At 41.9% G+C, this 27,971-nt stretch overlaps 1 protein-coding gene across 1 annotated transcript in view; it reads right to left on the bottom strand.

The window, feature by feature from the left end:
• Positions 1-2,475: 2,475 nt before the first annotated feature.
• Positions 2,476-27,971, bottom strand: part of SHPK (sedoheptulokinase) — a 32,435-nt gene continuing 6,939 nt past the window's right edge. The window contains exons 3-7 of the mRNA XM_073668032.1: positions 24,859-25,042; positions 21,983-22,135; positions 20,656-20,831; positions 10,151-10,351; positions 2,476-3,242 (exon numbers count right to left, since the gene is read on the bottom strand). Of these exons, the coding sequence (XP_073524133.1) occupies positions 2,851-3,242; positions 10,151-10,351; positions 20,656-20,831; positions 21,983-22,135; positions 24,859-25,042 (1,106 nt within the window). The 3' untranslated portion in view covers positions 2,476-2,850. The remainder of the gene's footprint in view (positions 3,243-10,150; positions 10,352-20,655; positions 20,832-21,982; positions 22,136-24,858; positions 25,043-27,971) is intronic.

Here is a 27,971-nt window from a genome sequence, read left to right as displayed (position 1 = left end):
GCCGTTGATTAAATATGATTGAATGAGTGTAACCTAAAGTGTGTCCTCCACCCTCACCCACTACATGGTTCCCCCTATCTTTTGGTCCCCCCCATCTCCTCTATCCCGGCTAGGGCAGCCCCCCTCAGGACAGGAGTGGTGTAGTGTTGAATGGATGGCTGAGTCCTGAGAGGTGCTCCACCCTTACCTCGGAGAGGAGATACCACACCTCGGTCTGAGGTGCAGTACCCCTGTGGCGACTGAACCCTCAGGGGCGCCACATCTGCATGAGAATCTACCTCCAGAGATTATTTTAAATAAAAGGGGCAATACCAGTGTGAGACATGTAACCAACACAGAACAGGGGAACTGAACTTTGTCTCCTTACAAACACATTTGCTGCAGCTCTCACAGCTCTGCTGTATTGCAGCACTGTCTGCCTGTGCGATGGAGGCTGAAGCTGAGAGGACGCTGCAGATGTGTCAGGTATAATCACACACAGCTCTGCAGTGAGATCAGGAGGGCAGAGAGTGGCCATCGCACATCACACTGGAAATGCCGACTTTTATTTAAAATAACCTCTGGAGGCGATGTCTCAGGGAGATTAGTGTCCGGCTTATAGTCCTGAACAGATCATTTACATATTCCAGAGAAATCCATTTTTTTCTTATAAGACATTGGATCCCAGATATCAAGGTATTCCGTTATTCAGCTTCCTATGGCCTGCATGCCCATATAGACGGCTTAGGAGGGTTGATCCTACTGACAAATTCCCTTTAAGAACTGACTGATTAAGTATTATGGCTGATGTGTATGCACTGTAAGATTTTAAGAAACCAGCATTAATCTCTGATGAGACAGACAAGTGGTTAACTCACACACGATACATTGAATATTGTAAAAGGATAGAGACTATAAAAAGTTCAGAATAGGAGTCAGAGGGGAAAAAGTGGTTTTGTTACTCACCTCTCCTGGATTCAGCGCTGGGCACTATATCCTCTGTCTTCTGATAACAGATCCCTCTGATACTCCAGGTGATGTGGCAACCCAATACGCACTCTCCCGTGCCATATAGTCTGTGCAGGAGGCGGGAAACCACCTGAGTATTTAGGTAGCAGATGTTCAAACTGCTACTCTGTACCCTGCTACATTGCTGTGTAGTTCTGCCACATTGAAGTTGCTCACTGGTGGGTCAACTCTGCTGTGCCAGCTCTGCCACAATAAATGCTGCTGCTGACTCAGCTCTGCTACACCGATTCCTCACCTTGCTACACTGAACTCAGTTGTTTACTCAGCTCTGCTACTTTGGTTCCTTATTGTTGAGTTTTAATTTTACCCCTTTTTTTTGCTACTATGTGTTAAATAAATCTTTGATATATTTATATATTTATGGCTTTTTGATCGTTTATTCCTTTCCTTGTTTCTAACATTTGGTTCCTTATTGTTGAGTTTAATCTGCTTCCCCACTTACTATCAAAAAAGAAGCAAGACAAAAATATATCTCATACCCTACCATAATTATATATAAATGTAAAGCAAAGTTGCATAATAAATATAGGGTACTTAGTGAACTATTTTTGATCAAAAAAAGTATACAAGCCGTCCCACCAGCGGCAAGGTGACCCTAAATTGGGACGGTACCTATACTGCCTATATTAAAAACCTTACTGTATATCAAAGTTGAAGTAATGCATATAAAAGGGTAGACAAATAGGACCGGGTCCCAACTCCAGACCACCTAGGCCCGTGGTAAGCTACATATATACCAATCAGCTCAACAAAGGGCATGCCACACCCTTAAATTGCACAGAATGCAAACAAGTCAAAAAACCAGACAATGTGAACTGAGGTCTAAGATGGCAGACATACAAGAAACAGAGGCATGTTCACACTAGCAAAAAAGAAGCAAGACAAAAATATATCTCATACCCTACCATAATTTTTAATATAGGCAGTATAGGTACCGTCCCAATTTAGGGTCACCTTGCCGCTGGTGGGACGGCTTGTATACTTTTTTTGATCAAAAATAGTTCACTAAGTACCCTATATTTATTATGCAACTTTGCTTTACATTTATATATAATTATGGTAGGGTATGAGATATATTTTTGTCTTGCTTCTTTTTTGCTAGTGTGAACATGCCTCTGTTTCTTGTATGTCTGCCATCTTAGACCTCAGTTCACATTGTCTGGTTTTTCCCCACTTACTATGACTCTTTTTCTGCTACTACAGTAGCTTTGTTCCAGTTCGCTGCTTCTGCCACCAAAATTCTAACTTAATCACCCAGCTGCTCCAGCGCCACCTGTCTGGGCTGCATAAGAGCTGCTCATCCGGACCGAAGACCTGGTGATTCCACCTATCTGGAGATGTAAGAGGACTAACAATGGATTTTGAGACACAAAAAGTTTTGATTTAATTTCTTGAGTTTCTTTATAGTCAGTTATTTCTTACTGCCTGCTTTTGTGCAGATTATTCTTTATTCCTTTTTTTTACCATCATTCAGGCATGGAAACATTCTTACTCAAACATGAACTTTTGTAAAAAAAAAAAAAAAAGAAAAGGAAAATAACACCTTACAATGTGAATTCAACACGCAGTCTTTCATGCCTTGTGATGCCCATATTAATAAGATATTTTAAAAAAATAAAAAAATACGAAAGATAAAAATAGTTTAACTTTATCTATCATTTTGCTTTAACCATTGTGCAATTCGGACTGCAAAATACATGTCAATAAGCAATATAAAGCTCAGAACCAGAAAAACGATTGTCTGCATCAATTACTATGACAATTAATAGGTTCATCCAAGCAACTGGTGTCTACACGGCCCTGCTTCCTTTGCCGATTATGGCCTATGATGTTCAGTAACAGTTACTGATGAACCATGGCCACAGCTGCACCTACTGCGGCATCCACATCCTTTCCATAGACTATAGGGAAAGGGAAGATTTTCTCCACCTCTTGCTTTAAGGTGGGGTTTCTAGACAAGGCACTTCCGCTGCCGATGATTCGCCTAATCCCAGACTCTCTCAGACGATGAGACGGCAGCATGGAATGAATATTGTGAATAATGCCGCGGCACAGTGCTCGGGACACATGGCCCAGTGACAGGTCCGCAGATGTCAGGTCTGAAACAGAAGCTCGACTGTCCGGAGAATGCCTCTCTCCAAAGAGTGTAGGGCAGATGGTAAGATGAGGGTCATTCACAGACAAAGCAGCATTGATCACCCTCGAGTATATATTGGAGTCAGAGGTTTCGAGACCTGTAAAGAAAAAATAGATGTAAGATGGTTTCTTCGGATGCAGATTCAAGAGTCAGATTAAAGTCACCAGTAATGTCACCCACTGGATAATCCAAAAAAGTAAATGGAATGGATTGTGTAGGGCAGCCTAACGACAAGCTTAGGGTAGACTGGATTTCAACATGTGGGATCATATTTTTATTCCCGGAGAGAATTGCACACAAAGGTGTCACGCAAGGTGTGTGAAAGACTAAGTGCAACACAAAGGGAAGGGGGGAAGTGAGCTCAGGCTCTAGGGAAAGGGGGGAGTGGAGACCTCCTAGGCTGATCTGATATCACCCTGTCAACACTAACGTCCCTATATTGGTTCCTCATCAATTGCCGCACGCGAACCTAAACCCTGTATTTCCCTAGTGCTTGGCCCTGGACATGGAAGGGGGTATGAGCACTAGTCAATCCCCACTAACAACCAAAGACCACAAGAGAGACAAACACGGGGGAAAGTAGCTTAGCTTTAGCCGACTTCAGAGAGATAACTCCAAGCGTCCTCCTAGCACCACAGAGGAAGATAGCAGTCTGAGAGCTCCAAGCATTCACAGGGAAACATGTGAGTATCACCGGCACCTTCCTGCTGCAAAGTGAAACTATTTAAATACCCAGGCCAGGGTGTCAATTAACAGGAAGGAGGTAGCAGCTGGGTCCTAGAGTGAAACAGTTAAGAAGGTGTCTGTAATGCTAAACAAAGATCTTCTGCAACCAACTGCAGGGCGACTGTCTGTCACATCTGACACACCCGTGACAACAGGTCCTTGGCAATGGCTCATCCAACTGCAGTAAAAATACTTAGTTGAATAATATGAGTGTGCTTGCTAACAGGGATGTTTGACACCGATACTATGTAAAGGGGTATTCAAATTCTATAAAGTGATGGCATTTATTGCTAGGATCTGACCTCTAGAACCCTCGCTGATCCTAAGAATGAAGTAGCACAGCACTGGTGTAGCACATCATCCCCTTACAAGTCTGCTTAAAGCACCACTCTATCGTTTTTATTTATTTAATCGCTGGAGTGGTATCAATAATGCATGTTACCTGCCCCTAGTAATATGCTTACCAGACGCCGTCTTCTGCTCTTCCCTGTGCCGCTCTGGCACCACTCCTCCATCTTGTGAGCGCAGCTACTGACTGACCGGAAAGTCAGAGTTAAAGTTCTGGATCTCATAGACTTACGTTGAGAAGTGACTTCGGGCTGACCCAGCAAACATAGGAGCTATCTGGCAGGTCACAAACAGCAGAAGACAACCAGAGATGCACCGAGAACAGAAGAAGCTGGTAAGCATATTACTGGGAGCAGAGAACTTATATTAGGGATACCACTCCAGAGAAGAAATGAAACAAAAATGAAGAGGTGCTAAAAAACAGTGGAGTGAGGATACACTACCCCAAAACTGTATGCCCTTCATTCTCATGATCAGATCCTAGTGATATGGTATCACTTATAGGAGACCGTGGAAATACTCCTTTAATTGCTAGTAAAAGCTGGGGAGTAATACAGGGGAGATCTGGTTTTTCTACTTAAGACTTTGCCAACCATAACTTATCCTTATAAATTAGATTTTCAATATTTCTGTCCTTTTTAGCTAATAACTATCCAGATAACATAAAAAGACAAGCTAAGGATTCTTTAAACAACTTGAAATCTGTAGATGGATTATGACAAAAACAAGTAAAAATTTAAAAAGGTCCATATTTTATTATATATTCCCCATTTTATTAAAAGCCCCCATATACATTAGAATAAAGGGCCTGTATTAGGCATAACACAATGCATGTGTTACTTATGGAGGGTTCCTTCTAAAACTTCATGCTTTAGGGAGCGGGTAAGGGCCAACCTTCTCTTTAGGCTGTATTTGCAAGTGCTGGTGGTGCCATCTGTCCAATAACACTAGAATAACAAGTCTTTATGAGAACTACAAAAGATTTTGGGGCCAAAAACCTAGAGGAATCTGGAGGTGAAATTAATGGCTAAACTACAGACTTCCAATATTATGAACATAGGTTTTTAAGGGGTATTCCTAGATCAGTAACTGATGGCATATAACAAGGATATACCATCATTAATCACAAATGTATGCCATTACGTAATGATGACTGGGTGGTCCAGTGACTGCCACTTATTCTGAGAGTCAAGGATCCACACAGCTGCTTACTTTGGACAAAGGTGTACTGTTGCATCCGGGCTAGATACAGTGGGCAAAATAAGTATTTGATACACTGCCGATTGTGAAAGTTTTCCCACCTACAAGGAATGGAGAGGTCTGTAATCTTTATCATAGGTCACTTCACCTGTGAGAGACAGAATATAAAAATAAAAAACAGAAAATCACATTATGATTTTTAAATAATTAAATTGCTTTTTATTGCATGGAATAAGTATTTGATCACCTACCAACCAGCAAGAATTCTGGCTCTCACAGACCTGTTAGTTTTTCACTCATTACCTGTATTAAGACACCGGTCCACAGACTCATTCAATTGCACTCCAACCTCTACTCCAAGGCCAAGACCAAAGAGCTGTCTAAGGACACCGGGGAGAAAATTGTAGACGTGCACAAGGCTCGGATAGGCTACAGGACACTAGGCAAGCTGCTTGGTGAGAAGGCAACAACTGTTGGCACAATTATTAGAAAATGGAAGAAACACAAGATGACTGTCAATCTTCCTCGGTCTGGGGCTCCAAGCAACTTCTCGCCTCATGGGGTGAGGATGACTCTGAAAAAGGTCAGGAATCAGCCCAGAACTACATGGGAGGACCTGGTCAATGACCTGAAGAGAGCTGGGACCAAAGTCTCAAACATTACCGTTAATAACACACTACGCCATCATGGATTAAAATCCTGCAGCACACACAAGGTCCCCCTGCTCACACCAGTACATGTCCAGGTCTGTTTGAAGTTCACCAATGACCATCTGGAGGATCCAGAGTAGGCATGGGAGAAGGTCATGTGGTCAGATGAGACCGGAATAGAACTTTTTGGTATCAACTCCACTCGCCGTGTTTGGAGGAAGAAGGATGAATACAACCCCAAGAACACCGTCCCAACCGTGAAGCATGGTGGAGGAAACATCATACTTTGGGGGTGCTTTTCTGCAAAGGGGACAGGACGACTGTGCCATATTGAACGGATGGATGGGGTCATGTATCGTGAGATTCTGGCCAATAACCTACTTCAGTCAGAGAATTGAAAATGGGTCATGGCTGGGTTTCCAGCATGACAATGACCGAAAACACACAGCCAGGGAAACTAAGGAGTGGCTTCGTAAGAAGCATTTCAAGGTCCTGGAGTGGCCTAGCCAGTCTCCAGACCTAAGCCCAATAGAAAATCTTTGGAGGGAGCTGAAACTCAATGTTGCCCAGTGACAGTCCCAAAACCTGAAAGATCTGGAGGATCTGTATGGAGGAGTGGGCCAAAATCCCTGCTGCAGTGTGTGCAAACCTGGTCAAGAACTACTGGAAATGACTGACCTCTGTAATTGCAAACAAAGGTTTCTGTACCAAATATTAAGTTCTGTTTTTCTATTGTATAAAATACTTATTTTATGCAATTAAATGCAATTTAATTATGTAAAAATTATACAAGATTTTCTGGATTTTTTTTTAAAGATTCTGTCTCTCACAGTTGAAGTGTACCTACGATAAAAATTACAGACTTCTCCATTCTTTGTTGGTGGGAAAACTTGCAAAATCGGCAATGTGTCAAATACTTATTTTCTCCACTGTACAAGTGAATGGGGCAAGATGCAGTTCCCTGCAAAACCCAGGGGCCGCGAACCTGGCTGTGCAGAGAAAAAGCAAAGTGGTTGTAGGGCCACTACTTCTTCATTCTCAAGATCAGTGAGTTGGACCCACAGTAATCAATAACGTGATCACATATCTTGTCGATATACCATTCCTTAGGGCTTGTTTGCATATATAAGGTCATCCTGGGTTTCTGTACCACACTGGAAGGAAACTGATATCAAAGCCGATCCCATAGGTTTCTATGAGATCACGTCCAGTCATCTGGTGCATCAGACGTTGGTCCTAGAACTGGATCAAAAAAACAAAGTGTGCAGCATTTTCTTACCCGGCTATGGAAGTCGGACTGGTACTTAACTTTGGCGTCAGCTGTGTGTCTGACTCATGGATACAATAACTGACTGGGCACAGCCGATGTATGGAAACTCAGCCTAAAAAGGGAATACCCCTTTAAAGTTTTACAGATAAAAATTCCAATTTACAGAACAGAACCTGAATTTCGTTGACTTTTAGATGTAAAATCTGTTGTCACAAATAGCAAAACCCACAGAAAAGCTTTTTTTTATCCAGAAAAATAGCAGAATGCAGTCACAACACATCAGCTAATGAGTTCAGGAAATGGGAGACGTCTTGAGACCAGATTGCACTTATCTAATTGTGTTAGATTCCTTCCATTTTACAAGCAGGTTTTTGAGAACATCGGCATCTTCCTTCTAATGGAAAAGCCTCAATTTTAGCTTTTCTCATACATCCAAGAAATATACTTAATAGTGAACCTGTCACTCTGACCGACCTATAGAAATAAATGCATCATTATATCATGGTAACGGAGATACGCTGGTGGGTGTGAATATACCCCTACGCCTCCCAGAGGGCCGAACAGAGGGATGGTAATTAGAAACCTTCTGTGTAACATATTTTAGGGTACTCCAGACAGACTACTCACAGGCTCCTATCGATTACAGTGTGATCTCCGGGAGCCACTGTGAAGCAGCCATGGACTTGTCATGTGCCTGGTAGCTCAAGTGGTTTCTGTTAAAGGGAATGTGTCACCAGATTTTTGCTAACCCATCTGAGAGTGGAATAATGTAGAGACAGAGACTCCAACAATATGTCACTTGCTGGATCTTTTTGCTAAAAATCCCTGTTTTATCTGCTGCAGATCTAGCAGTTCTCTAATGCGGAGCTCCGTATAATCCCGCCCACACCACTGATTGGCCATATTCTGCCTATGCACAGTGTATACGAAAAGCTACCAATCAGTGGTGGGGCGGGCAGGGTTATAAAGAGCTCATGAATATGGAGGACTAAATGGCAGTAAGTTTACTAGTCCTCTAGTGATAATCTCCTGCTCATAAAGTGATTTTATCAAAATTACACTAAGTAGCCCAGTAAGTGACACATCGCTGTAATCAGGGTCTCTGTCTCTACATTATGCTGCTCTCAGATGAGGGAGTAAAAACCTGGTAACAGATTCTCTTTAAAATCTCAAACTTGTCAGAACCATGTAGAATAAAGGGTGTCTCATACAGAAAGTAACAGTGATCACAGTAGGGGGGCTAGGTTATCCAAATGTAGGAGAAGAATCACGGGCAGGCAGTCCATCAGCAGACTTGATCGGGGCTCCCAAACTTTGTGTCTCTCCTGGCGGTGCTTAGGCACGTTTAATGCAAAATTACAAGGCAGTCATCTAGGGATAACGAAGGCACACATCTTACTCATTGAATTCAGGATTTTTTTATTCCATCTTACTGGCACAGGTGTATAACTTCCAGACCCTCGTCTGCAGTCTGCATTTACTACCGTGGAAAAGAACGGCTTGTACTAAAGATCCCACTGATACACATTCGGTCCTGTAATAGGACGTCACCATTGTAACTAGTCAGTACTCGGCATTTCTTCCCTCCTAAATATTCCACCATCACCTCTTAGTGTTATTATACAATGTGGAAGCATTAGGAACTGCAGCTACCTAGCCAAGAATTGGAGACTCCAAAGTGCTGAGGAGCATAGTGTGTAAACTGCTGACTTAACTGCAAAAATCCAAACCTCTGTTGGCATTAACTTCAGCACAAAAACTGTGTGTCAGGAGCTTCACAGCATAAGTTTCCATGGCCGAGCAGCTGCATGCAAGCCTTACACCACCAAGCACATTGCTGAGCATCAGATAGAGTGGTGTAAAGCTGCCATCACTGGGCTCTGGAGCAGAGGTAACGTGATTTGTGGAGTGATATGTCATACTTCTGTATCTGCCAGTCTGCTGGATGAGTCTGGGTTTGGCATATGCCAGGAGAAAGTTACCTGCCTGACTGCATTGTGCTTACTGTAAATGTAGTGGTAGTAAAATAATACTGTTGTTCAGGAGTCGGCCTAGCATACCAAGACATTTTAAATAACTGCATGTTTACAATATTTTGGGAACAATTTGGAGAAGGTCGTTTTCTGTTCCCCATGACTGTGCGCCACTGCACAAAGCCAGGTCCGTAAAGGCACAGTCAGGGGATTTGGTGTGGAAGAACTGGCCGCACAGGGCCCTGATTTCATCCTCAGCCATCACTATTTGGATGAACTAAAATAGAGATCATGAGCCTATTGTGTTATACAGTTCAACTACCTTTTCCCGTAGATCCGTTGACAATTCTTTTGCTTTCCCCATGACTCACAATCCAGAAACGTCAGTGGCTGGATGAAAGATGCAAGAGCCTGTCTGGATCCCAGAAACTCACTCAGCTTTTATACACACACACTGATTACAAGCAAACAGGTCACAGGTGAGGATGTTATCTTTAGTAGCCATTCAAACCCATTTGTGTCAAATTCTGTGCATGTTATCAGGCCAAAATCACCAGGGTATGTGAGTTTTTGATCAGGGTCATTTGGATGTTTTTGGTTGTCATTAAGATTTAAAAAGAGAAAACACAGTAGTTTGACAATAAATGGCTTCACCCAACTAATAACCATGAGTGGAGAAAAAGTTTTTTGTTACCATTCATATTCTCTGAAACAAATGCAAGAAAGGAAAAATTCTTCCGGGGTATGGAAACTTTTGAGCACAACTGAATATAACGCACACACACAGACACACATGAGCTCCAGGTTCTGTGTAACATGGTGATATCCGAGATCATACCTAACTCTGCCGTCCACTGAGCCAACATGGTGACAAAGGATGCAAAAACATTTCCTCCATTCAGAGAAGCAGCAACTGCTAAATACCGGTCCTGGAAGTAAGGAAAATACGTCACAGCTTCTGCAGGGCCAGGGTGGTCTTGTGGCTGGAATCCCTCTGGCATGGAGAAGGTCAGCTGAGCAGAGGTGCTGATGTTCAGGACTTACAAATTAGAAAAAAAAAAGCAACTGATGAAAATTCAATTGTGCTATAATTTAACATGAATACCCCTTTAAGTCACTAGAAATAAACTTTCAGGCAAAGGAATAACACATATAAAGTGTTACATAAATGATATTAAAGTTTTTTTTTTCAGAATTATAAATGGATAAAATTTGTTCAATTATTGTAAAAACAAGAAAATTTTCAATTCACATTGCAATTTCTCAAGAATGGAGGGATTTTTAATTTTATAGTTTCTTGCTATAGAGCCTGCAAGCGCTGCTCTGAACTGGATCGAACCAACTTCATTGCTCATGTGCTCTTCCAATGCTGCAGAGACAAACCTGCCTAATATAGCAGCATCGGTAAGCACAGTGCAACAATGTTGCTGCCCCGAACTGTCAATCATCAGTAGTGCCCCCTGAGAAGCAGGAAGGTGGGAAGCTGGGGAGTGCTGCACTCCTGAAAAACAGCTGATACGCCTTTTCACGGCGGCCGTTAAGGGTACTTATTCCTCAGCGCCACTGAGGAATAACAGTGTAGCGCCCCCCAGAGTTACTGGGGGTAACTGAGACCCTGGAGAACATGATCAGGGCCTGTTTTTCCGGTCCCCAATCATGTGATCCCCATTATTCACTGAATAACGGAGATCACGAAAAAAAAAAGTGTGCCCACGGTTACAATCATTTCTCTCTCCTCTGACATGATATACATGTCAGAGGAGAGAGAAATGAAGCCCATCAAGCCCACCTGGTGCCTCTGCCATCCCACTGATCTCCTGAACCATCCCCTGGTCCTCCGTCATTTTCCTGTAAAAAATAAAATGGCGGGTGCATGTGCAGTGCGACCGTCGAGATCTGCCGGCTGGTACCTGGCAACAATAGGGAATTTTTCCTATTGGTTCCTTTTGATCACTGTGATTGAACCTATCACAGTGATCAAAAGCAAAAAAAATGTAAATCAAATCCCCCTTTGTCAGCCCCTTAGTTAGATGAAAATTATAAAATAAAAAATATATATTTTTTCCATTCTTTGCAGTTAGGGTTGGAGTTAGGGTTGGAGTTGTATTAGGCTTGGGTTGTGCTAGGGTTAGGGTTGTGTTGGGATTTTTTCAAAAGTAAAGAAAGAAAAAAAATGATGACGATATGGCGACCAGTGTTGAGCGCAAGTGCTCGCTACTTGAGTTTGCATCAGGTGCTCGGGTATGCACCACGTATCGAGGGTGCATGAGTGACATGCTTAAGTCTCCGCCCCACATTTCGCAGCCGTTATGCAGCCAAAAAAAACATGCGGGGATTGCCTGCCATACACAGGCAATCCCTGCATGTTTTCTCTTTTGGGTGTCCAACAACCGTGAAACATGCGGGGCGGGGACTCGATCATGTCCCAAGAGCACATGATGATGTACATGGTGCATACCTGAGCACCAGATGCAAACTCAAGTAGCGAGCACTTGCGCTCAACACTAATGACAACTTATTCAATATGATGACTTAATGTTATCAAATTTTGTATCGTACCTCTGGGTTCAAAATGTTCACTATACCCCGTGATAAAATCCTTGAGGGGTCTAGTTTCCAAAATGGGGTCACTTGAGGGAGGTTTACACTGTTTAGGCACATCAGGGGCTCTCCAAACATGACATGGCGTCCGCTCTCGATTCCAGACAATTTTGCGTCACACCTTTCCTTCTGAGCCCTGCCGTGCGCCAAGACAGTGTTTTTTTTCCCATATATGGGGTATGTCCATACTCAGGAGAAATTGCACAACAATTTTTGGGGTCTATTTTCTCCTCTTACCCTTGTGAAAATAAAAAAATTGGGGCTAAAATATCATTTTTGCGGAAAAAAGTTTTTACTTTCACAGCTCTACATCATAAATTTCTGTGAAGCACCTGGGGGTACAAGGTGTTCACCACACATCTAGATAAGTTCCTTGAGAGGTCTAGTTTCCAAACTGGGTTCACTTGTGGGGGGTTTCCCCTGTTTAGGCACATCAGGGGCTCTTCAAACGCGACATGGCATCAGCTAATTATTCCAGCCAATTTTGCGCTCAAAAAGTCAAACTGCGCTCCTTCCGTTCCAAACCCTGCCATGTGCCCAAACAGTGGTTTTCCCCCACATATGGGATATTGGCGTACTCCGGAGAAATTGCAGAATTTTCTAAATTTTCACAAAATTTCCGTTTTATTCACAAATAAAAGCAAGTCATATTGAAGAAATTTTACCACTATCATGAAGTACAATATGTCATGAAAAAAATAATCTCAGAATCAGGGGGATCTGTTGAAGCGTTCCAGAGTTATTATCTCATAAAGTGACAGTGGTCAGAATTGTAAAATTTGACTTGGTCATTAAGGACATAATTGGCTCCGTCACTAAGGAGTTAATGGGTCCAGAGTGGTGTAAAACAAAAAAAAAAAAAGAAATTAAACTATGCTCACCTATGGGGCAGATGCTGCTCTACAGCACTCTGTACTATCCCACACACGTCTCCTGTTATTAACACCCATCGAGGGAATGTCATGTGGTCACAGCAGCCAATCAGCAACTGCCAATCAGCAGCCGCCTTCATATTCTGTCCAAATGGTTTCTTTCTGTTCGAATGGAATGAGAAGGCTGCAGCTGATCATCTCCTGCTGATTGGCTGCAGCGGTCACGTGACGATCCCCTGACGGATGTTAATGCCAGGTCAGGAGTATAGTTTTATTTTTTCTTACACTGCTTGGGCCTATTAGGGTTAATTTTGATAGAAATGGAGAAACCCTTTAAATGTTCCAAAAATAAAATAAAGAAAGAACAAACACATATAAACTAACAACCAGATATCACTGGAAAGAACACTCATCCACCATACATCACTTCATTTTTTTAACTAATTTCCTGGAAAAAAATTATCATGGAGACATGGCTCCAAAGACAATCCTGGAAATGAACAGACTGATGGTGCATTGTTTGGGGTGTAATTAATAATTAGATGCAGGCAATGAAGGCTTTGTAGGTGCGGTTAGTAAAGTGGTATTCTGGCACACAGCCACACCACTATGAACACTGCTAATTCTGACATGGACACTTACACATTTGTGTTATTTGTGTCGCTACTTCATTCCCTGAATGGAAAAGGACAAATGAAACGGAGTTATATGTGATGTAGAAGTGCCCCAGATAATCAGGTTTTATATGATAGTTTATTAAATGTCTAATGAGAAAGTCTCGTCAAGATAACCCCCTACCATATGTACATCACAGAAAAGGTCCCTGGCTGTGGATGTACAAACAGTGCTGCTCACCATTATTGGCACCCCTTCATTGTTTCCATAGACTGTGCAATATCAGTAAAATATCTCCAGAAATAAATCGAAAATGTACCAAAGTTTTATCCTCAGGATTTTTTTAACTAGTGGTCCAAAGTAATACAACAATAAAACATTGAAATTACAACATGGAAGTTGAAAAACAAAGAAAAAACAGAATAAACAGCATGTGCAGCAATAAAGGCACCCCTAATTAATACTTGGTTGCACACCCTTTGACATTGCTGACAGCTTCCAAACGTTTCTTGTAGCCATCTATAAACTTCTTGCACTTCTCAGCTGGAATTTTCTCCCACTCTTCCTTTGCAGTTTGTTCAGGCTCTTGAAGGTTTGCTGGTTTCTTTTTCCCAATGGCAGATTTCAGCTCACCCCAAAAATTTTCAATGGGATATAGTTACATAGTTACATAGTTTGAAAAGCCGAATAAAGACTTGCGTCCATCAAGTTCGACCTGTAAGTTATGTGGTTGCTAAAGTTGATCCAGAGGAGGGCAAAAACCCCAAATGATTTAGCCAATCTTCACCTGAGGAAAAATTCCCTCCCGACTCTGAAACCAGCAGTCAGAATAAATCCCTGTATCAACCTACTATTTTATTCTATTTTTAAGTATATGCTGAAATCTGCCTGGTATCTAGAAATGCATCCAGTCCCCGCTTGAACTGGTTTAGTGAATCCGACATTACCGTCTCCTCACTCAGTGAATTCCATATTCTCACTGCTCTTACCGTAAAGAACCCCTTCCTATGCTGGTGCTGAAACCTTTTCTCTTCCAGTCTTAGTGAATGCCCTCTTGTTACCGTAATATCCCTCCTTTTGAACAAATCCCTGGCAAGGTCTCTATACTGTCCCCTAACATATTTGTACACATTTATTATATCCCCCCTCAACCTTCTCTTTTCCAGGCTGAATAGTCCTAGTTTTGCCAACCTCTCTGGGTATTGCAGTCCCTCCATTCCCTTTATTAATTTTGTTGCCCTCCTTTGTACCTTTTCAAGCTCGTTTATATCCTTTCTATATATTGGGGCCCATAACTGAGCACAGTATTCCAAGTGTGGTCTGACCAGTGCTTTGTACAGTGGAAGAACAATGTTCTCATCCTTTGCAGCTATACCTCTTCTGATACATCCCATTACCCTGTTTGCCCTTACAGCAGCCGCCTGACTTTGGGCACTCCAATTTAGTTTGCTATCAATCAAGATGCCCAAGTCCTTCTCCATCTCTGAATTCCCCATTGATTTCCCATTCAGTGAGTACGGGTGACTTCCATTTTTCCTTCCCATATGTATGACCTTACATTTCTCCTCGTTAAACCTCATTTGCCATTTAATGCTCCACCTACCCAGCTTATCCAAATCCCTCTGTAGGTCTGCACTGTCCTCTTTTGTATTAATTGTTTTACATAACTTTGTGTCATCTGCAAATATTGATATTTTACTATTTATCCCGTTGACTATGTCGTTAATAAAGATATTAAATAACATTGGGCCTAGTACAGACCCCTGTGGTACCCCACTAGTGACGCTTACCCAATCTGAGTATATTCCATTTATAACCACCCTCTGCCTTCTATCCTTTAGCCAGTTAGCTACCCACTTGCAGACATTTTCCCCCAGCCCCATCATTCTCATTTTGTATACCAACCTATTATGTGGCACGCTATCGAACGCTTTTGAGAAGTCGAGATACACGACATCCACTGGTTCCCCCTGATCTACTCGAGAGCTCAACTCCTCGTAGAAGTCAATCAGGTTTGTTTGGCAGGAGCGATTCCTCATGAATCCATGTTGGTTCGGGGTTAATAGATTATTAGCATCAAGATGCTCCATAATTGCCTCATTAATAAAGCCTTCAAAAATTTTGCCCACAACGGACGTCAGACTCACCGGCCGATAGTTTCCGGTGTTACTTTTTGCTCCCTTTTTGAATATTGGCACTACATTCGCCTGTCGCCAATCAAGTGGCACAGACCCAGTCTCAACAGAGTCCTTAAATATAAGATATAACGGTCTGTCTATCACATTACTTAGTTCCCTTAGTACCCGTGGGTGTATGCCATCAGGTCCTGGTGATTTGTTTATTTTAATGTTACTGAGGCGTTTCTGTACCCCAGCTTGGGTTAGATTTGTCATACTTAGTGGAGGATTAAGCTTGTCACTTCTCATTTCGCCTGTTAGTTCTTTTTCCTTGTGAAAGTTGACGAAAAAAATTTATTTAATAGATTAGCTTTATCCTCATCTTTCTCTATGATTTTGCCTTCATCACTTTTTATCGGTCCAATATTATCCGATTTAACCCTTTTACTATTTATATACGTAAAGAACAGTTTGGGATTTGATCTACTTTCCCTAGCAATACGTCTCTCTGTTTCCTCCTTCGCTAGTTTTATTTGTTTTTTGCAGGTTCTCGTTTTTTCCTTGAGGTCAGGACTCATTGCTGGCCATTTTAAAAAAGTCCATTTTTTCTTTTTCAACCATTCCTGTGTACTTTTGGATGTGTGCTTTGGGTCATTGTCTTGCTGGAGGACCCATGATCTTCGACTCAAATCAAGTTTTCTTACACTAGGTAGGACATTTCGCTCTAAAATCTCTGGATAATTCTCTGATTTCAAGATTCCTGTGATACGGTCAAGGCCTCCAGTACTGGATGCAGAAAGTAACCCCACAGCATTATGGATCCTCCACCATGCTTAACTATTGGTAAGGTGTTTTTTTTCCCTATAAGCTTCATTGCGCATTGTCAAAATGCTCTATTTTGCTTCATATGTCCACAGAACATTTTCACAGAAGGATTGTGGTTTGTCAAGGTACTCTTTGGCAAAGATCAGTCTTCCTTTTTATGTCTTTTCCTCAGCATTGGTTTCTTCCTTGGCCTTCGCCCATAAAGCCCTGCTTGGTTTAATGTGCGGCGTATGGTACTTATTGAAACCATGAACCCAAACTATTCCAGGTTGGCCTTCAGGTCTTTGTATGTTTGACGTGGTGTTTTTTCCACCATTCGCACCAACCTTTGAAGACATCTCGTCAATTTTCCTCTTTCCCACACGTCCAGGGAGGTTCTTGACGGTTCAGTGCTTGGCAAACTTCTTAATAACATTGTGCACTGTTGAAACTGGGATACCAAGGTCTTTGGAGATGGCCTTATACTCTTTGGAAGTCTTGTGTTTCCTAATAGCAGTTCTGATGTCCTCAGACAGATCCTTTGACTCCACCATTTTTGACAAAGGAACAGGGCCTACCATGTGGCTTTTTAAAACACTAAAGTCATCATTCATTGGCTAATTCATGTCAAATGGGCACCGACAATTATTCACAGGAGAATCTCTTTTGTGATTTACCACATGCGAGTCAAAATGTGTTTCCATACTAAATTAATGTAAAGGGTGCCAATACCAGTAACACAGCAAGCTGTAAGTTTTTCTACTTTCCCTCCCATTGTTTTTTGTTTTAAATTATTGTTCATCATTTGCTCTATTGTATTAACACGAGTGCTCTATACAAAAAAACTGTTTCACGTGTTTCATTATTTTTCAGGAGATATTCCACATTATGTACTTAAACTGTGTGGGTGCCAATAACGATGAGCAGGACAGTATATACAGTTAGGTCAAGAAATATTTGGACAGTGACTGAATCTTGGTGATTTGGGTTCGACATGCTGCTATTTTTTATTTAAACTGAAACAACTGAGATGCAATTGAAGTGGAGACTTTCAGGTTTAATTAAAGGGATTAGACAAAAATATCCTGTGAAACGTTTAAGAATTGAAACAATTTTTCTACAAAGCCTCCTCGTTTCAGGGGCTCAAAATTAATTGGACTAATTAACTTTACCATAAAATGTTCATTTTTAATACTTTGTAGAGAATTATTTGCAGGTAATGACTGCCTGAAGTCTGGAAGCCATGGATGTCACCAAACACTGAGTTTCCTCCTTTACTGCAGATGACTTCAGTTGTTGCTTGTTTGTTGGTCTTTCTGCCTTATGTTTTGTCTTAATCATGTGAAATGCTGCTCGATGGGGGTGAGATCTGGTGACTGACTCGGCCATTGCAGAATATTACACTTCTTTGCCTTAGAAGAAAACTCCCGGGTTGCTTTTGCAGTATGTTTTGGGTCACTACCGATCTGTGAAGCGCCATCCAATGAACCTCGCTGCATTTGGTTGAATCTGAGCAGAAAGTATCGCCCTGTACACTTCAGAATTCATTCGGCAGCTTCGGTCTTCAGTCACTTCATCAATAAACACTAGTGATCCAGCGCCATTGGAAGTCATGCATGCCCATGCCATCACACTGCCTCCACCATGTTTTAGAGAGGATGTGGTGTGCTTTCGGATCATGAGCTGTTCTCCATACTTTCTTCTTCCCATCATTCTGGTACAGGTTGATCTTGGTTTCATCTGTCCAAAGAATGCTTTTCCAGAATAGGGCTGGCTTCTTTAGATTTTTTTTTTTTGGCAAAGTCTAATCTGGTCTAATTTTAAGGCTGATTAATGGTTTACACCTTGTGGTGAACCCTCTGTATTTGTTCTCATGAAGTCTTCTCTTTATGGTAGATTTGGATAATTGATACGCCTACCTCCTGGAGAGTGTTCTTCACTTGGGTGCATGTTGTGAAGGTTTTTCTTCACCATGGAAATTATTCTGCGATCATCCACCACTGTTGTCTTCCGTGGACATCCAGGCCCTTTTGAGTTCCCAAGCTCACCACTGCCCTCTTTTTTTTTGCAGAATATACCAAATTGTTGATTTGGACACTCCTAACATTTCTTCTATCTCTCTGATGGAATTCTTCTTTTTTTTCAGCCTAATGATCGTCTGTTTCTCTTCCATTGTCTGCCCATATCGATTGATATAACTGTATTTTGAATATGTTTTGGTAAATAGCTAAAATAGCAAAACTTGTGTCATTGTCCAAATATTTCTGGACCTAACTGTATATAGCGTATACAGGGTTTCTATAGGCTGATCTACAAGAGCTTATGAAGCTAGACCAGCTTCAAGCAAAAAATGGGGTTGTCTTCATGAGTTTTTAGAATACTAAAATAACGGCTGTAACTACCAGTCACTGAGTACATTCTTGACAACATGGTGGCACTACCACGTGCTGAAGGGAAACAAACATCACAATTACCAGAAGCCACAGAAATGCATTCATCACAGCTCTGGATCAGATGGGAGAAATTCTTTATAATTTTACAGATGACCACTCTTTGGGAACATCCAGCTTAATTTTACACTCGGGGAGAACATTTACTTTTTAGTTGGAGACTTGGAGGACATGTCTTGGGATCTTAGACCACTTGGTAATTAGGAAAAAGCCAATAAATACCAGATACTGCAAAGAAAATGTGGCCATACATGCTGTGGGCTCAAATAAATGGCCATTCATGTAATGCACACTCCAAAGACATACTGATAGGGAATGTAGATTGTGAGCCCCAATGGGGACAGTGCCCATAATGTCTGTAAATTGTCTGAATTGTAAAGCGTTGCGGAATATGTTGGCATATAAATTAAAAGATTATTATTTATTATTATAATGCATGGGTGTGCTGGGTGGGCCAGAGTGACAGCCAATTTTAGGCCGGATTCATCAAACAGTTTTTGCCAATGTTCTGTACTAATGTAACTAAATTTTTACCTAACTCATAGCTGTGCAAAAACGTTGCGATTTACGGCGTTTTTACATTGGTCCAAGTCAGCTTCGACATCTTTTGGAAAACTGAGCGGTGCTAAGTCTGAGGGGCGAGGCCGAATGCAACCGATACTAAAAAAGTGTTATACAATTAGGACAGAAATGTACTCCAGTCATTGACTGGAGTACATTTCTTGCAATGTTGCACAGCAGTTGAAAAATGCACCAAATCCATTAACTCATGAAAGGTATTCTCCAATGAAAAAAAGATATCACCTAGCCACAAGATAGGTGATAACTCAGTAATCAATGGAAGTCCAACTGCTCGGACCTGCACCCATTGTCAGAAACAGGCACTTTTATCCCTATTAGAGTGGAGAGGTAGTGCACATGCTTGACCGCCACTTCATTCGTTCCCTATGGGGCAGTGCTCAGATATTTCTGACGTTGCCATAGAGAACGAAAGGAGCCTTGGTCGGGCGTCCAATCTGCCACTTCATTGTAACTGGAATAAAAGTTCCTCATTCTGCCGATTGGCACCAACATTTGGACACCCAACGATCAGTAACTTATCACCAATCCACTTATCCTATGGATAGGTGATAACTTGATTTTACCGGACAAAGCCTAAATTCGCCTTAATCGCCACACGTTTTTAATCATTGCATTACAGGAGCCATCATTTTCTTTTTTCCGGGATGTGTTTTTGTTGATTTGTGCCATTTTATATTTTCATTCGCTGCAGTGTTCACTTTATTCTGTGGAGCAGCACGATTGTGGCGATACCAAATATTATGTCATATTAATTGTGTACAATAATTCTGTTTGATAAAAATCATTTGTCTTTGTGTGGCCATACTCCGAGAAGCAAGGATCAATCACTTTCCCATCAACTGAGCTTTATAAAGGCTTATTTTTTGTGCAAGAAGCAGTAGTTTCCACTGCTCCCATTTTCGGTTGTATACAGCTTTTTATTCCATTTATTTGCAGGAGGGATGAACAAAAATAGAATAGCAATTCTAGCATTGTCTTTTGTATTTTCTGGCGTGCAGCTTGTCATATTCCGAGAGCCAGAACCTTTTTACATTTTTTGTTCACAATATTTTTATCAGGTACAAGCTACCGTACATCATATAGACTGTAAGCTTGCGAGCAGGGCCCTCACTCCCTTTAATATCTGAATTATGCTTATTTTGTAATGTCTTTTTGTCTGTTCAAGCCCTCCCCCCCAAAAAAATTGTAAAGTGCTGCGGAATATGTTGGAAATATAAAAATAAAAATGATTATTATTATCATATATGGTGCATAAATGCAGATTTATGCCGGTGGAGTAGGTGGATTGCTGTATACCCGTACCTGCATCCGTGCTTTCGTTTAGAGAACTATAAACTGAACACTGAAAATCTCCCAAAGCGATGCCAACTTCTGTCCCCTGAGGGATCCCGCACCATTCATAGGAGGTCTTCCCTGCCATACACCCCGCATCCACCACAGTCGGGAGGAGACATAAAGGAAAACCGTACGCTTCCAATCTAATAAAGAAAAACAGTGATGACATCAGAAAAAAAATAATCATAAAAAAACACTAACAAATAAAACACCACAATACATTGCAAGAAGCCTCTGGAAGTGGCAGAAAAAAACAAACATGGATGCCATTATTACTTCTAGAAAGATGCCTCAAGTTTATCTAGACTTACAGGTGTAGCAAACTTTAACTTTAAAGAAGACTCGTCACCGGGTCAAAAATGACCTGTTTTTGTTATTTTATTCCTACTGCTCTGCTGATTACTAAGTTTTTTTTAAATCCGCCATACTGTTCCAGAGATATGAGCCTTTTTATTTAATGATCATTTTATGGTCTTTACCAAGGGGTTCTTACCCCTTAAGCCCCAGTCAGAGGCCTCTCATGCAGCCAAATCTGATCTCATGCTTAGCACTGAGGAGGGGCAACACCCTGAAACACGTCAGCAAATTGAGATTCTGGTTTGGCTTTTACACTGGCATGCCAGTGTAAGGAGGCTTATAAGCTACACAGTGCTCCTCTGGCGAGAGGGAACACCCCGAAACATTTTGCTTTTATCCTAAGTCATTTGGGAAGGCTCATTAAAGGGTAGATATAGACTTTTAGGATTGCTACTTCCAATAGGAGGCGATAGAGATCCAGTCCTCTTCCTCTCTGAAGAGACAATTTGCATATTGAGAACTGAGTGATAGCCTTGTAAAAGCTGTATTGGTCAGCCATAAACATCAGTCTGCATCCATTGAACTTCGGAGTTTTTGGATAGTTTCTGCTTGAGTTTCTTTGCAGGATGTCAGAATAGTCTCCAGAGCTGCTGTTCTTATGTGAGCTGCCACCTGCAATCATAGACCTTTTATTTGAGGATATTCAAAAGGTTCTCATTAGGGTTGAGGTCAGGGAGAATGGTGGCCACCCCATTAGTTTCTCTCCTTTTATGCCCATAGCAGCCAATGACTCTGAGGTATTCTTTGTAGCATGATATGCTGCCTTGTCAGCATGAAGATGATTTTGCTATGGATGCCACGGTTCTTCTTTTTGTACCATGGAAGAAAGTGGTCAGTTTGAAACTCTATATACTTTGCTGTGTTGAAAGTGGAAGTCTACAAACCAAGGAACCGATCAGATGAAAGCTTACGAGATAAGAGACACTACTGTACTTACATATCTGTGTTCCAGGTTTTGGTCCTGGTATTAAAATAGCCCCAGCTAGCAGCATTCTGCACAGACATCACTGGTTTCTGGAGGCCGCACAGCATGGAGACAACGTAGTCCTGGATTGTACCAGCAGAGTCATATTGCTGAAGGAAGTCAGGCCTGTACAATACATAAAGGGACCGGTTAGGATATGAACCAACCTTAGGACAACAGCAATCCACGGCTTTGCCGTCGATTTCCAGGGGAGAGCAGGTTCTCTGTTCGCAGTGTCCGGAGAGTGACCAAACATATGTTCTTGGGATTGGTGAGGATCCCGGTAGCCAAATAGCATCAATCGCCATTTTATAATATATTCTATTGACCAAGGAATAACTTCCAGGAAAGGTTCCCATAAACCTAAAGTTTTGCTGGGCTGGAAGCTATGTCTCCTGACCTCCATACACCTGCACTCTCATATCTGGACGAGCGTGCATGTGCTGTCAATGGCAAAAGTAGAGCAATAAGCAACAAGACAATGAGGCCCATCATCTCCTGTAGGAAGAAAAGTACTGGGAGTTATCCAACATGCTTCACCTCCCCGGACATTACCGGTCACCTGAGAGTCAGGAGACTCCCATACACATTAGTCAATTTTCGGGTTCGGATTACAATAATCTAATGCATAAGAAAATCTTAAAAGTGTTTTTTTCGGTAATAAATATTACATTCCCATCCTAAAATAATAAACGCAGATGTTATTCATTCCTCCAGGTCCAGTGCTGCCTCTCTGCTGCAGCTCCTTTCTTTGTAGACAGGCTGCAGCTGTGACAGTGAATATGAACGCTGCAGCCAATCACTGAGCTCATATGTGACTCAGATGTAGACAGCACGAGCTGCTGAGCCCAGTGATTGACTGCAGCAGAAAAGCAGGTTCCCAAAAGGATTCCAAGGGACCAGATCCAAATTCTGCACGTTACAACTTGTCTTTATTGTAACATGTGCAAGTCAAGATATTTGGGGCATACTCATAACTTACAAGTACAACAAGTTCCAGGAAGGCATTAGATACTGATTCACCATGTCCGGAGCAGCAGCAGAGAGGCAGCGTTGGACCAGCAGGGCGTGCGTAATACCTGAGTTTATGATAACCTAGTGTAAACCGATGAGGATAAAGAAAAATGTATTCCCAAAAAAACCCTTTAAGACAATAAAAAGGACTCTCACAAATAATTTCAGATTTTTTGTTTGAAGATTTTGATAATCTGATATCCCAGGAACGGTATAAATCCCGGACTGTAAAAAGCATGTGACACAGCCGCAGTCCTGCGGATTCCTGGCATTTGCCTTTAGGACACAAAGGGAGTTTCATGTGACCCGGCCGTCTTATATCGTGGTGAGATCACACTGTTATGGCCATTACACTGATGCCCCCCCCCATGATAGTCTTTCTACTGTTTATACATCTTCCTACAACAGATACAGTAATAAAATCATATTACTTCCATAAGGAAAATAAACCAGCATTTTATGTACAATGCAGTTTTGTACATTGTTCAAAAATGGTGTTTTCCTTTAAAAGAAATCTGCCATCAGGTCTTTGCTACCAGTATGATGTAGGGACAAAGACCCTGATTTCAGCGATGTGTCACTTACTGGGCTGCTTGCTGCAGTTTTGATAAAAAGTTTTCTCTGCTGCAGATCTACCAGGTTGCTGAATGCAGAGCTCTGTATAACCCCACCGCCACCACTGATTGGCAGCTTTCTGACTATGTGCAGAGAAAGCAGCCAATCAGTGGTGGGGTCGGGGTTATACAGTGCTGATGAATATGGAGAGGATTACATGGCAGCAGGTTTACTAGCCTCTTGCTCATAAAAGTGAATTTATCAAAACTACAGCAAGCAGCCCAGTAAGTGAGACATCGCTGGATTCAGGGTCTCAGCCATTACATCAAACTGCTCTCAGATTAAGAGGCAAAAACCCAGTGACAGACTCCCTTTAAGGCCCTCTTCACATCAAGTGCTCAACATAAATGCCAAATGTATCCCTAGGACTAGAAAGCATACAAAAGCACGATACGGCATTTTTAAAATGACAGTCTATCAGTGGACACCCTCCTGACATATACCTCCAATATAGGCTAGAAACGTAATGTAAACAGGGCCTAAATCATCTTCAATGAGAGTCCTAAGACTTGGAAATATTGGAAGGAACACTATTAGCTAAAACCTTAAATCGTCTCTGCACATTCAGACAACTTAATCTCATATGATGTTATAAGTAGACAGTCTGCAAATCACTTTACTTACAAGTTATGTTGTCTTACCGCTAAAAAAAAAAATCAATCCAAAAGTACTGACCACTAGGTGTCTCCCTTCTGTCTAAGGCGCTTTCCCCTGCCTGTTGTCAGGTGTAATCAGTCCCTAGCAGCAGAGACAGAGACTGATTAAAGGACGTAGGCTGGTCTTTATCTCTCTGCTTCTGCTATTATGTCCAGCAGGAGGAATTCATACTTGCAAGTGGTGGGAAAGGAAGTTCCTAAACCTAGAGTGCTGGCAGCATGCTGATTAGAAGGAACAGCATTTCAAAACGAGTGGACGGCGAATTATAGTGTATGAGAATTCGATTTTTAAAAAAGCAGTTTTAACTGGATGAAAACGATGAGGTCAGCAGGACCAAGCTTTTCTACAGGTTTTCTGTAAGGGCAGGTAGGATTTAACTATAACCAGTCACCAGTAATCCAGAAAAAAGGTTACTTTACTGCACTCGAAAAACATCTTTATATCCCTATAGTCAAACATTTGCCAGCTGCAACAACTATGGTACCAATTCACATTCTTAGAATTTTTGCTTTTTGACACATTTTTCAATTTAGCATCTTTTCTGCTATAACTGTATATTTTACCTGTTCTTTAAATACCAGAATATAGTAGTGCAGCCGAACCCTGATGCCACGTTCAGATGGGACTGCGGCTGCGGTAAGGAGGATAAGAAATCTGTAGTGCATCGTCCATCTTCCCAGGTCACTAGTCGGCTGACTTCGTTTGGCTCAAAGACCCTGAGATTTTCGCTATTAATCCAATGACATCCTAACAAAATAGAAAGATATATAGATCCCGTCCTGATTGCAGAGGAGCGCCAGAGCTTCACAAATTAACACATCCACTAACATTGGGGGCTTGTTTATATGTTGCGTTTTTTACCGTGTGTTTTTCAAGGGTTAAAAAAAAAAAAACGTGTTTGCCTGACGAGCTTTTTTTCTTTTTTTTTAAAGGGTAAAAAGTTCTGCATATTAAAGTACCAGCAAGATTCAAGGGTAAGAAAACCCAGAGTTTTACAGCACCAGCAAAATATCTCATGCACATGCTGCTTATTTTTTCCTTGCAGACTTGAACTATCAGTAGAGATTCATGCTGCCTGCGGTTTGGGTAGCATGAATTGCCTAACAGGTTCCTTTTAGAGGATTACTCCCAAAATCAGAAATAATCCCCAATAAAACAGCTCAAGCAATCCCGTATAACCGAGAAACCAGAGCCCCATTGAGAATGGAGGAGCACAAGTTCGACCTCCTCTTCATTCATTGTCTATGGGACGGCTGAAGCGTCGTACTCGGGTTTATCCACCAGCCCCAATGATAGTGAATGGAGCGAAGCTGGAGAATAAGCACCTTCTTTTCACTCGAGATGGGGGTCTGCAGAGCCTAATTCCTGGGTTCCAGAGCCCTGTTCTCGGGATCATTGGTGGTCCAGCTACTCAGCTCAGTAAATTTATCTTTAAACCTGTAAAATAACCCTTTAAGTCATGGACAACCCCTTCAATGTATTTGTTAGCCAAAGCTATAAAAAAGTTATGTGCACATGACGGCTTTTTCAGGCAGGGATGATTGCACAGTTTTTCAAAAAGAAGACATTTTGTCCCCTTTTGAAAGGCTGTGTGTTGACCCCACTGGCCCCTCGCACGCCATCTCCAGGCTTAGAATATTTCCCTCCCTATTGTAAGGCTTGGGAGACCGAATTACAACAAAAACTTACAGAGGGGCAGTGGGCTAGATGTTGTCACCTATCCCATGAATCTATAATCGCAACTAAAGCACAAGAAACAAGTTCTAAAATGTTTTCAATGTAGTATTGAGTTCCCACTGTCTTACATAAATGGGGGGGGGGAATAAGGGGACAAAGACACATATTTGATGGTCATGCCCAGTCTTGGGAACTTTCTGGGAGGGATTCATTAAAGGGGTGGTCCTGCACCTAAAATGTATTGTCTATCTATCTATCTATCCTTACACCGTAACCACTTTTTAAATTTTCTTTATTACACAGTACCCTACACTTCTCCCTATGTAGCTAATCCTTATAAGTGTTTTTATTTACTTCACTTTCACTTAATGTGATGTTTCGTTTGAGAGGAGTCTCAAATGTGATGTTACAGGAGGCTGGGGCTGCACTCACTCCCCACAGAGTCCACTCGCCCCTCCTGGAATAGGACGTCATCAGGGGTTAGAGATGCAGCTACTCACTAGTTTTTTTACATCGCCGTCCTCTCTAAATAAGTCCTGGATCCTGGGTGATGACGCTGTGGCAGATGTGAGTAAAGCACCGGCTCTGTGCTTCTATCTCCGCTGCCACCATAGCTTCTAACAGAAAGAAGACATTGTCAGTGTTAGAACTCTCCTGTTAGGTTTTTTCTATTTTGCTGGTCACATGACCTTTTTGCCTATTTAATCCAGCTCCGCGCTTCTGGCCATGCTGGATTTCATTGTAATTTCTACTCTTAAGCTAGCCAGGTGCTTTGTTACCTTTCTCAGTCAGTTTAGCTAATTCTTTGGACCTCTATGTTCTATGTTGTTTGTTTGTCTTTTTACTGCTACAATTTCTGCTAGGAGGTGTCAATCTTTCTCCCAGTCCCTAGTTCTTGTAGGGATCCCTCCCTCACATCTATAGGTCTTCGTTCAGACTAGCAGAGGACTTTAGCGGGTCTGATCGCAGGATCAGGTTCCCCGTTACATTGTAGGGATCTAGCGTAGTTCTATTGTAGGGACAGATCTCCTGTCTTTCCTTAGTGCTTGTAGCAGATCATAACAGTCAGGGGGCGGATATAGAAGTGAGTGACACCAGTGCCGCCCCCTGCTGACAATTTGTTTGAGGGCGGTGCTAGAAGCTGCGGGGCGGTGTTGGTGTCACACACTCCTATCTCTGCCCCGACGACATCTTCTTTCATGGAAGCTATGGTGGAGATAGGAGCAGAGAGCCGGCGCTGCACTCACATCTCCCACAGCATCCATCACCCAGGATCAATAATGTCTTCAGAGAGGGCAGCGATATAAGAAACTAGTGAATAACTGCAGCACTGCCCCCTTTGATGTCCTGTCCCAGGAGGGGCGATGGATGCTTTGTGAAGTGAGAGCAGCCCCAGCTTCCTGTGACGTCCTGTTTGAGACGGGGAGAAGTGTAGGGTATTGTGTAATAAAGCAAGTTACAAAAGTGGTTAGGGTGTAAGGATAGATATTAGAAAATACATTTTAGGTGCCGGACCACCCCTTTTAAAGGTTATTCTGAAGGAAACTGGGGTGGGAATCCCCAAGAAGCCAGAAGTGGTATTTTTATATACATGTTTCCATTTTTCAGATATGGCGATAAAAAAATCATTGTTGTGACATCTCCACCAAGCTGCAAAGACAGTAACTCCCGGTCACTGGAGGTCAGCAGACTTTCCATCATTAGAGGAATGGTTTGCTGAAGTTGCGATGATCCAACTTATGGAAATGTTAATAGCTTAAACTCAAGAAGAGATAGCCATGAATGGTAATGGTTTCACTGGGAAACCTTTTTATCTTCCCTGTCATAGAGGATTATTTTGAGACATTTGTATCCGTTGACATCATAAACCTCATGAGCACCAATTGTTTTCCCACGATGTGTTTGATTTCCATGGTCAACCACTAAACCTTCCTTCTTTTTCCTTTATTCTCTTTTCTCTATTGATCCTCATACATGAGTATTTTCTTATAAGACAAAA

Source organism: Phyllobates terribilis, unplaced genomic scaffold (assembly GCF_046119375.1).
Source record: "Phyllobates terribilis strain yellow unplaced genomic scaffold, ASM4611937v1 Scaffold_2__4_contigs__length_985480577, whole genome shotgun sequence".
NCBI classification, from domain to species: Eukaryota; Metazoa; Chordata; class Amphibia; order Anura; family Dendrobatidae; genus Phyllobates; species Phyllobates terribilis.
This window is presented reverse-complemented; position numbering and strand designations above follow the sequence as displayed.